This window comes from Schistocerca cancellata, unplaced genomic scaffold (assembly GCF_023864275.1).
Source record: "Schistocerca cancellata isolate TAMUIC-IGC-003103 unplaced genomic scaffold, iqSchCanc2.1 HiC_scaffold_809, whole genome shotgun sequence".
Taxonomy (NCBI): Eukaryota; Metazoa; Arthropoda; class Insecta; order Orthoptera; family Acrididae; genus Schistocerca; species Schistocerca cancellata.
The window spans coordinates 15,011-27,460 of NW_026046820.1; the positions used below are offsets into that span (position 1 = coordinate 15,011).

General features: G+C 40.4%; 1 protein-coding gene across 1 annotated transcript; it reads left to right on the forward strand.

The window, feature by feature from the left end:
• Positions 1-593: 593 nt before the first annotated feature.
• Positions 594-11,398, forward strand: LOC126143490 (dynamin-like 120 kDa protein, mitochondrial). Its single transcript, XM_049915409.1, has 3 exons — positions 594-708; positions 6,207-6,317; positions 10,859-11,398. The coding sequence occupies exons 1-3, from the start codon at positions 657-659 to the stop codon at positions 10,921-10,923; spliced, it is 228 nt and encodes a 75-aa protein (XP_049771366.1). The 5' UTR covers positions 594-656; the 3' UTR covers positions 10,924-11,398.
• The last annotated feature ends 1,052 nt before the right edge of the window (positions 11,399-12,450 follow it).

A 12,450-nucleotide genomic window follows, 5' to 3' on the forward strand; every position in this document is an offset into this window, starting at 1 on the left:
ATTTTATTACATTTGTTTGCACAGGTTGTGAATTTTTAAACATCCAGGTTGCGTAGACCAAAGGGACACAGATGTAACAAATTAAGCTATCATAAGGGAAGCTTTAGATCAAAAAAGTTCTCCTGAAATAGAACAAACAAACAAGGGCGCGCGCGCACACACACACACACACACACACACACACACACACACACACACACACAGATGTTGTGTCTGGGTGCAGTCCGCCCTCCTCCCTTCCCAGTCTGCCCAGCTGTGGTCACCGGTGTCTGTGCAGTTTTTGTGTGTGTGTGTGTGTGTGTGTGTGTGTGTGTGTGTGCATATATATTATTTTATCCTGCACTTTTCCATTGTTTGAAAAATAAAGTCGGCCTGTTTCAGGTGCAAGGGTTTAAATATAAAAATGTTATGAAAGAATGAACTCCTGCTTGAGTTTTGTTGACTTGAAGGTAACAGCAGGATTAAGAATGGCTGGTTGCTGGTTATACCTGCATTTTATTTTTCCTCGTCAATGGGAAATTATGTATTTTGGCAAGCTGCTGTCATCAGATACGAGAAGAAACAGACAACCGCTTCAGAGTACGGGTGGCAACTGAGTGTGTGCTGTGTTGCAGGTGGACTGTGCGGACGTGGTGCTCTTCTGGAGGATCCAGCAGATGCTGAAGGTGACGGCCAACGCTCTCAGGCAGCAGGTCATGAACAGGGAAGGTACGCACCTCTTGTTTCATTTCATTTCTTATTTGTCAGTTTCTGTGGGATTCCGTGAGCTGAAGCTACTCGGTTGTGAAATCAGTTAGTACATTGTTAGCAGAATGCTGATAAGAAAATTAATAAACAAAATATTGTGAGAGCATAAAGGGATCAATAACACACACAAAATATGAATAAATAATCAGTGCCTTTGTACTGTGAGCAAGTAAGGGTGGGGGTGGGGGGAATTCCAGTGTCTGTTTTCCATGGAAAGAAAAGAGACAGAGATTTTACAGTACACATCTTCTCACCACAAACTGAAAATTTCGCCTTCAAGGCATTAGCGTTTGTAGTAAGTCACTAATACTTCTTTAAAGGAAATGTTTCCGTAAGCATCAAATGTAATATTATCATCAGCAGTATGAAAACTATGCTGCAAATAATAAAGTTTAGTGAAATAAGGCACGAATAAGAAACCATCTACACTACTGGCCATTAAAACTGCTAACCAATATAGATGATAAGCGGGTATTCATTGGACAAATATATTACGCTAGAACTGTCATGTGATTACATTTTCATGAAATTTGGGTGCATAGATCTTGAGACATCAGTACCCAGAACAACCACCTCTGGCCTGGGCATTGAGTCAAACAGAGCTTGGGATGGCGTGTACAGGTACAGCTGCCCATGCAGCTTCAACACAATACCACAGTTCATCAAGAGTAGTGATTGGCGTATTGTGACGAGCCAGTTGCTCGGCCACCATTGACCGGACGTTTTCCATACTGAGAGATCTGGAGAATGTGCTGGCCAGGGCAGCAGTCGAACATTTTCTGTATCGAGAAAGGCATGTACAGGACCTGCAACATGCGGTCGTGCATTTTCCAGCTGAAATGTTGGGTTTCGCAGGGATCGAATGAAGGGTAGAGCCACGGGTCGTAACACATCTGAAATGTAACTTCCACTGTTCAAAGTGCCGTCAATGCGAACAAGAGGTGACCGAGACATGTAACTGACAGCACCCCATACCATCACGCCAGGTGATACGCCAGTATGGCGATGACGAATACACACTTCCAATGTGCATTCACAGCAATTTCGCCAAACACGGATGCGACCGTCACGATGCTGTAAACAGAACCTGGATTCATCCGAAAAAATGGCGTTTTGCTTCATGCACCCAGGTTCGTCGTCGGGTACACCATCGCAGGTGCTCCTGTCGGTGATGCAGCATCAACGCTACCCGCAGCCACAGTTTCCGAACTGATAGTCTGTGCTGCTGCAAACGTCATCAAACTGTTCGTGCAGATGGTTGTTGTCTTGCAAACGTCCCCATCTGTTGACTCAGGGATCGAGACGTGGCTGCACGATCCGTTACAGCCGTGCAGATAAGATGCCTGTTATCTCGACTGCTAGTGATACGAGGCCGTTGGGATCCAGCACGGCGTTCCGTATTACCTTCCTGAATCCACAGATTCCATATTCTACTAACAGTCATTGGATCTCGACCAATGCGTGCAGCAGTGACGTGATACGATAAACCGCAATTGCGGTAGGCTACAATCCGACCTTTATCAAAGTCTGAAACATGATGGTACGCATTTCTCCTCCTTACACGAGGCATCACAACAACGTTTCACCAGGCAACGCCGGTCAACTGCTGTTTGTGTATGAGGAATCGGTTGGAAACTTTCCTCATGTCAGCATGTTGTAGGTGTCACCACTGGCGCCAACCTTGAGTGAATGCTCTGAAAAGCTAATCATTTGCATATCACAGCATCTTCTTCCTGTCGGTTAAATTTCGCATCTGTAGCACATCATCTTCGTGGTGTAGCAATTTTATGGCCAGTAGTGTATTTCATGTAATTATTGTATGTGTGTTGTTAACAAAATAAGCTCAAATTGGGTGAATTATTTTCTTTCACAGTGAGTGATTCTAGAAACACTGTTGTGAAAAAATTGAAACTTAATATGAAGATCTATGTTAGATATTTTTTCATGGTTTTCAGAAAGATCTGAGTCCATAAAAATGCCTTGAATCGCTGTTTGGATTTTGGTAATGAATCATGTGCAGAAAAGACTGTTTACAATTGGTTCAAATGGCTCTGAGTACTATGCGACTTAACTTCTGAGGTCATCAGTCGCCTAGAACTTAGAACTAATTAAACCTAACTAACCTAAGGACATCACACATCCATGCCCGAGGCAGGATTCGAACCTGCGGGTTTGTACATTGGCATTGTGATGTTGCTTCTACCAACATCAAGTTCTGTGATGGTCGTCCAAAGTCGGTTATCATTTCAGAAAACATTTACATTGTGCGTGAAGTGATCCGTGATGATCAACGCCTGAGAGAGAGGCATCATTAGGCACATCAGAGAGTGCAGTAGGTTCTGTGTTGCACAAACATTTAACTGCCACACACATCTGAGCCGCAACTTTTCAAAATGCCTAATGTCCACTGGTGGACAAAATTGAGTTTGATATGAAATCCTGCTCTACACACTTCTACAATCAGATCTTGTTAAAATGCATTTTACAACCTTCAAAACAAGCTTTCAAAAGTAACAAATGAAAACAAATAGCATTTTGTCTTGTACTATGAATGGATCAAATTCTATAAAGTCCATCTGTTTATTTTATTTTGTGTTATTATCCTTCAAGTGTGCCCACCGTTTGTCATAACACAAATGGGCACATGGCGTACTTTGTACACATGTAAAGAGTAGCAGTCTCTATGGTTCCGAGGTAAACATGTATGAGCAAAATCATTGTTTTATCTTAGTTTAAATAAACAATGATAAAATAAACTTACATAAGATGAGCTAAACCACTGTTTAATTAAATTGTAATGAAATAAATTTTCATTAATATCATTTGGTTGCTACAGACGGGTGTTACCCCATAGTAATAACCCCTTTAACAGTGCAGTTGCATCAGATCCCAGCCAACCGCATATGCAGTTACGAATTATCTTGTAGACAGCTGCCTCATTGTGGGATTGCGGTGCTATCTCGGAATCTGGGGCATTTTCTTCCACGCAATGTAAATTTTTTTCTCACTAGCTCACTATTTATTTTATATTCTGCTGCTTACTTCGACATACGACAACACAATTTATCACTGTGTTAGCTGAAGCAATAATGAAGAAATAGGGATGGGCTCACAATTGTGAAACAAGAGTGGAATGGGGCAAAACAATTTGATTTGCAGGTGGCACACTCGCTCAAGGGTTAAGCGATGTTGGCTACAATGTAAGAGCGGTGGACTGAAGTGAAAACTTTTAACTCGCCAACTTGACCAAAATGTATTCAGTTTCAAACAATGGAAAATCCAGCATGAAATAATGACAGTATTATGAAAAGTATAGATTGCTACTCACCATATAGTGGCAATGCTGAGTCGCAGACGGGAACAACGAAAAACAACCAAGAAAGCTTTCGGCCAAAAAGGCCTTTGTCATTCATTTTTAGTATTACAACATTGTTGGGTGTGTTGTTACAAACTAATGAAATTGATGTCCGTAATAGCTGACATACCACAAAACACAACAAACTGCATTTGCTCCACCCCAAAAGTCCTCATATCTTGAATGAAGAAACAGGCAACCAGTGTTATAATAAACACTCTTTCATCAATAGCCCTAACTGTGTATTTTGTGTAAAATTCGAAAAAATAATAAAATGCTTTTGTATAATTTTTTTTTTTCTCCTGAAAATTATATGTTTTCTGACATTATGCATTTTGAAAAGTTAGCCGTCATCTAGTCTTGATAGATTCAGGACTATTTCAACAGAAGCTCATGAAGTAACATATGTCAGCTGCTGTAAGGAACTGCAAAATCCATGTAGAAAACTGAAACGGGAGGCAAAACTTGTGAATATTTGTACAACAGGCGAGCAGCTGTTTGGGTGTTCAGAGACGAATAGAAAAGTGGTTCATTCTGAGAACCACTTGCAAGAATGTGATCACTGTAGTTGCACTGGGCATGCCACAAGCATCGATTTAAAGGACCTAAAGGACCTGAGAAATACTTACTAAAACTACCTGGCAAATTAAAACAGTGTTCTACACTGGGAAAGAAAATTTAGTGGCAAATGGTGTACCAAAAGTTGCTTGGATTAAATCGTCAATGGAATAAATAAGAGTAAGTTAAAAAATGGAAGTATCACATCATTTTTTCATTGTGAAATTCCCAACTGGTGGTATGTCAAACAGTTGTTTGTCTGACAGAATAAAACAGGGAAGCAAAATGTTTCACCATCTATGTTCACTCATTTATCAGCTTATTGTTTCTTCTGGTCCCCTTATGTCAAACAGAAAATGCTTGAGCGCATACAGACTTAAATTGACAATTTCAGAAGGTTACAATGGGGTACTGTGACAATAGCACGCCTCAATATGGGGAGGGTAGTGGCAAGTGGGCAGCAAATTTAGTCATGCTGCCAACTGTGGGGAAGCATCCATCGTACCTTGCTTTTTATGAACATATACCACAAAATAGGCCTGATTTCTGTCTCCCAAGTGCTGTTTCTGTTTCAAAATGACAAGTTTCGGGTAATGTCTCTCACCTTGATTTTTTTTTTTTTTTTTTTTTTTTTTTTTTTTTTTTTTTTTTTTTAATGTTCAGCTCTAATCTTGCGTTTATAATGTTTCAAAGCCCAAACCTTTTTATGTAATTACAATACAAAAATTGTGTAATATACCAAATCTTGTAGCTACAGAGTAACTTGTTACAAAGTGCTTAGCAGTACTACCAGTTGACTGTTTTATACTAAAACTTTATATTAAATCTTTTAAAATATGTGATTGGTTTAAAATGTGTGTAGCTTTAAAGTGAGCTCCCTACATGTACTAATGACTTAAAATTCAATACAGACAAAAATTTATAAATAAAACATTCCAAACCATAATACTTAAAACATTAATTGAAAGAATAGGGAACATATTTTTAAATGTATTTTAAGTTTTTTTCCTCTTCCAAAATTAATTGGTATCTGTAGGGCATTCTCACTAACATTGTGTTAACACTTTTGAATGTTTTATTTATAAATTAGTTGAATATTAAACAATGGAAAATCCAGGATGGAATGTAACAATATCAGAGAAGGAAAGTTGCTACTCACCATATAGCGGAGATGCTGAGTCGCGATAGGCACAACAAAAAGATTCACACACACACACACACACACACACACACACACACACACACACACACACACAAATGCAACTTGCACACACATCTGCAGTCTCACAGGTGAGAGTGAGTGTGGTCTCAGCTCTCTGAGACTGCAGATATGTGTGCAAGTTGCATTTGTGTGTGTGTGTGTGTGTGTGTGTGTGTGTGTGTGTGTCTACTGCTGACAAAGGCCTTAATGGCCGAAAGCTTTAATTGTGCCTACCGCAGCACTGTCGGGCTCATACGGACCTTCCAGGTGATAGCTTTGCTTTACTGTGTTTACTCACACATATTAGCTTTTGAGAAATAACTGGGAATCTCTGTCCACACGCAGCACGGAGGCTAGACAAGGAGATCAAGGAAGTGCTGGAGGAGTACAGCCAGGACCAGGAGAAGAAGGAGAAGCTGCTGACCGGGAGGCGCGTCACGCTGGCCGAGGAGCTCAGTGAGTACCGCCCCTCCCTCCTCTCCTTCACTCGTTGTTCCTTTCCTACGAGGTGACTGATAGGAACAGAGCATTTTTGAAGTAGCTAGTATAACATGGCGGTTTGCCTGGAAAATTGGAATTCTCGAGGAAGTTACCTGGAAAAGTTGGGGAATTCTGAAAAATGTAGAATTTTGAGAGACCCTAACATGAGAAAAAGAAAGGTCATACAATGGGCCCACATATGTAAACTATGCAAACAATAGAATACAGTATTGAAAGAAGAAAATTTTACACAGTTCTGCTTTAGAGAAATTAGATACTGTGTTGTGATTTGATACTGTATTAAAGAAAAAGATGCATAATTTTTAACGTGTTCCTACATTAAAGAAATCAGATAGTTTGGCTTGTTTCACTTTTCTTGTATTAAGTGTATAGACCTCATTTTGCAAACTTTATTAATGAATTCAGAGCTTTTTCACTACAACTTTTCACAGTGATTTAGCACCTGCATACATCAACTGCACTTAACACTTCACCCAAATTAGGTATTTCAAGATTCAAGTCGTCACTTCCGTCACTGTCGCTCGAAGCTGGTCCCCCGTCTCGATCGTCACCGCACTGTTGGCACACGTCGGCAATAATCTCCTCATCATGTAGTTCCTCACACGTGGCAAGATTATCATCAAAATGTACAAAACTGTCAAAATCTGTACCCTCCAGTAGAGCTAGCTCACTACTGGACTCGACTTCACCGTCGCTGCCATCATCATCATCATCATCAGCAGCAGCAGCAGCAGTCTCTTCCGTTGTTGGCTGTGGATGACACCAGCTGCCAGACGGTCAAAATAAATTCCATGGCTTACTGTAGTAAGTTAGTGGAGAGATTTTCATTTTCTGCATCAGTCAGTACTTTCAAATGTTGAACCAGTGTTTTTCTAGAATGCGCTTTGAGATTTGCAGTACTGTCCATATCAAGTGGGGTTTAGAACAGTGGTACAGTTTGGAGGGAAAAATTCCAATCAAGCGTTTTCCAAAACTACTTGTGGGGATGTGCTGTACATTGATCCATGAGGAGGAAAATCCTCTTTTCTTTCTTTTTTGTTCTAAGGTCCACTTTCTTTAACCACTGTTCCATTAAAATCAGAAGCTTCCAAGAATTTCTGCTGGATTTATATTCCCCAGGTTTCATCTTTACATCTTTGAAACACCTCGGATTCATAGATTTTCCTGTCACAAGTGGGGGAAGTTTGTCAAATCTATCTGCATTCAGGGTGTGAACAACTCTAAAAAAAGTTTACTTTTCTTCCTCCGTGCCACGAGCCGCCCTGATCAGCTAATGTTCTACTAGGAAGCAGACTGTGGGATAGGCTGGTCTCGTCACAGTTGTAAATATTTTGAGGTCGATAATCCCTTCAGATACCCTGCAGGACCTCATCAATCCAGTGTTGCACCGTGGCATCGTCCATAACTTTTGATTTGCCAGAAATTGTGTAACTTTTCATTTTTCTGTTCTCCACGGCTGATCAAAAGCTACGGAAAGATAGAACCACTGTTCGGCAGTAAATGCAGCACAAAATTTTTAACTTCTCAATTATAACATCATCATAATTCCTCCATGATCCCCTATTCAGTGCTAACTTTGGTGCCTCTTCTGATGTTAAGCCTATTACTTCAAAATCATTCTTAACCAAATCCAGGTACCTTCTCCTCGGTCTGCCCCGACTCCTCCTACCCTCTACTGCTGAACCCATGAGTCTCTTGGGTAACCTTGCTTCTCCCATGCGTGTAACATGACCCCACCATCTAAGCCTGTTCGCCCTGACTGCTACATCTATAGAGTTCATTCCCAGTTTTTCTTTGATTTCCTCATTGTGGACACCCTCCTGCCATTGTTCCCATCTACTAGTACCTGCAATCATCCTAGCTACTTTCATATCCGTAACCTCAACCTTGTTGATAAGGTAACCTGAATCCACCCAACTTTCGCTCCCATACAACAAAGTTGGTCGAAAGATTGAACGGTGCACAGATAACTCAGTCTTGGTACTGACTTCCTTCTTGCAGAAGAGAGTAGATCGTAGCCTAGCGCTCACTGCATTAGCTTTGCTACACCTCGCTTCCAGTTCTTTCACTATGTTGCCATCCTGTGAGAATATGCATCCTAAGTACTTGAAACCGTCCACCTGTTCTAACTTTGTTCCTCCTATTTGGCACTCAATCCGTTTATCTCTCTTTCCCACTGACATTACTTTCGTTTTGGAGATGCTAATCTTCATACCATAGTCCTTACATTTCTGATCTAGCTCTGAAATATTACTTTCAATAGAATCTGCCATCACAACTAAGTCATCCGCATATGCAAGACTGCTTATTTTGTGTTCACATATCTTAATCTCACACAGCCAGTCTATTGTTTTCAACATATGATCCATAAATAATATGAACAACAGTGGAGACAGGTTGCAGCCTTGTCTTACCCCTGAAACTACTCTGAACCACGAACTCAATTTACCGTCAACTCTAACTGCTGCCTGACTATCCATGTAAAGACCTTTAATTGCTTGCAAAAGTTTGCCTCCTATTCCATAATCTTGTAGAACAGACAATAACTTCCTCCTAGGAGGTCATATGCCTTTTCTAGATCTATAAAGCATAGATACAATTCCCTGTTCCACTCATAACACTTCTCCATTATTTGCCGTAAGCTAAAGATATGGTCCTGACAACCTCTAAGAGGCCTAAACCCACACTGATTTTCATCCAATTGGTCCTCAACTAATACTCGCACTTTCCTTTCAACAATACCTGAGAAGATTTTACCCACAACACTGATTAAAGAGATACCTCTGTAGTTGTTACAATCTTTTCTGTTTCCATGTTTAAAGATTGGTGTGATTACTGCTTTTGTCCAGTCTGATGGAACCTGTCCCGACTCCCAGGCCATTTCAATTATCCTGTGTAGCCATTTAAGACCTGACATTCCACTGTATTTGATGAGTTCCGACTTAATTTCATCCACCCCAGGCGCTTTATTGCACTGCAATCTATTGACCATTTTTTCCACTTCCTCAAATGTGATCCTATTTCCATCATCATTCCTATCGCATTCTACCTCGAAATCTGAAACATTACTGATCGCATTTTCACCTACGTTGAGCAGCTCTTCAAAATATTCCCTTCATCTGCCCAAGGCATCCACAGGATTCACCAGCAGTTTTCCTGACCTGTCCAAAATACTTGTCATTTCCTTCTTACCTCCCTTTTGAAGACTGCTAATTACACTCCAGAATGGTTTTCCAGCAGCTTGACCCATAGTCTCCAACCTGTTTCCAAAGTCTTCCCACGATTTCTTCTTGGATGCTGCAATTATCTGTTTGGCTTTGTTTCTTTCTTCAACATAACTTTCTCTGTCTACCTGGGTTCTGGTATGTAGCCATTTTTGATACGCCTTCTTTTTCCTTTTACAGGCTGCCTTGACTGTATCATTCCACCAAGCTGTTTGCTTCATCCTACTTTTACACACTACTGTTCGAAGACATTCTTTAGCCACTTCTAGTACTGTGTCCCTGTACCTTGTCCATTCCTTTTCCAATGAATCAATTATAACCAGTAAAGAAATTCTTATATTGAAAACGACAGTGCCAGGAGTGTCTTTGTTTCAGTGCTGCCTGCTCTGGTTAACCACGTCCTTGTCCCTTGCCTCCACGGTGCCATCCACTCGCTGTATGCATCAACAGTGTTATGGAAAATATCACAGGGCTTCTTTTAGAACATCAGTGCTCATTACAGTTATGCAAAAATCAATTTATTTCATTGGAATTTACTCTGTATAACAGTGAATTACGTAATAATTCTCTACATACATACATACCTAAAAACAAAGATGATGTGACTTACCAAATGAAAGTGCTGGCAGGTCGACCTGCCAGCACTTTCATTTGGTAAGTCACATCATCTTTGTTTTTAGGTATATTTTTCCTTCGTGGAATGTTTCCTTCTATTATAACCTCTACATACATACATACGTACATACAAGGATTAACTGACACACTTTTAAATTATATTATTCTGGGACTGACAAAACCTCAATTATAAATAAGAATTAGACAATATATCTAAAAACAACCAAACGAAAGCGTTGGTATGTTAGAGACACTAACAAACACAAACACACACACAAAATTCAAGCTTTCACAATGAAGCAACCATGGGTTGTGAAAGCTTGAATTTTGTGTGTGTGTTTGTGTTTGTTAGTGTCTCTATCAACATACCAATGCTTTCGTTTGGTAAGTTACATCATCTTTGTTTTTAGATATATTTTTCCCACGTGGAATGTTTCCCTCTATTATATTCATATCAAGAATTAGACAAAACAGAGATACATATAAATCAGGTTCAGCTGTACCTAACCGATGTGACTGTATTGACCATTACGGGAATGTTTTTCCTACACATCTGAACTAACTTGCATTTTTCTACATTTAGAGCAAGTTGACTTAGTATATGGTGTGAGTAGCGACAGTAAATTGCATTATGACAGCCTCTTTTGTCTGCCACAGAGAGAGTGCGGCAGATCCAGGAGAAGCTAGAAGACTTCATCCAGGCGCTCAACAAGGAGAAGTGAGCGGGCGCCGCGGCGACTCCGGGAGGAAGATGACTGTGTGTGTGTATACGTGTGTGTCAGTTTTCAGCCTTGCTGCAAACCTTAATCTAAGTTAATTTATTTGATTCGGCAGAGGAACAACGCCTGCCTCAGTCTACGGCAATGTGAAGGGCAGACAGACTGCCACCACACTGTCGAATATATTGAGTAGTACTGCAGTTCTCCCAAACTGTGGGAGCGGCAGTCGTTTTCGGAGCCTCGAATTCACTACGTTATCACTGTTTCGAAACTATTGAGAAATAATTTACAGGCACGGCACAAGTAATTTTCAATGCGGAATACACTATAATTTATCTAACATTAGCATTCCGACTTGCACCACGAAACTTTTTGTAGTGTTTTAGACGTGTCCACAAAAATTGTATAAATTAAGTGAAGCCTCTCTTTTGTAAAATATATGTACATATATGTGTAATAAAGAATTGTAGCTCTCTCAGTTTTGTGTCATTCTTATTAACATTATGTGAATCACTGCAAAGTGTGTGCCAGCACCATTACTGCTGTGGCATTGCCACTGAAAATACAGTTATGAGGTGACAATATGAATCACTGAAAATAAAATACACGGTACAAGGTAATGGAACTGATGGATTTCGTAAAAGTAATGAAATGCGCCCAAAGATGAATTGTAACAATCAATGTCCACAGGAACATCGTGAGCATTTATTACTGTCACTGAACATTAACATATCACTTGATTTTATGAAAATGGTAGAGTGCTACTCACCATATAGCAGGGATGTTGAGTCACAAACAGGCACCACAAAACAAAGCATTCGTCCGCCGCTCGTGGTCTCGCGGTAGTGTTCTCGCTTCCCGAGCACGGGGTCCCGGGTTCGATTCCCGGCGGGGTCAGGGATTTTCACTTGCCTCGAGATGACTGGGTGTTTGTGTTGTCCTTATCATTTCATCATCATCCAGGAAAGTGGCGAAATTGGACTGAGCAAAGGTTGGGAAATTATACGGGCGCTGATAACCACGCAGTTGAGCGCCCCACAAACCAAACATCATCATCATCAAAACAAAGCATTCTTTTTGTTGTGCCTGTCTGCGACTCAACACTTCTGTTCACTATTACCTTCTACGAAAATAATAAAAGTCCATTTATACTCGTGTATAATCTCACTACCCTGAATGTTTTTATGTCTGTTGCTTTTCTGGGGAACATACTCTTCATACATCGAGGGATCTATATTCCGTTGGCCATCTTGCAGTGTGTGGCAGAGGGTACTTTGTGTACAGTGGTCACTTCCTCCTTTTTGTCTTCCAGTCATGAATGGTTTGCATGAAAAGCAATTACTGGTAAGCCTCTGGTATGTTCAGATCTCTCCAATTTCATCTTCACAATCTTTATGTGAAATATATACTACTGGCCATTAAAATTGCTACACCATGAAGATGATGTGTTACAGACGCGAAATTTAACCGACAGGATAAAGATGCTGTGATATGCAAATGATTAGCTTTTCAGAGCATTCACACAAGGTT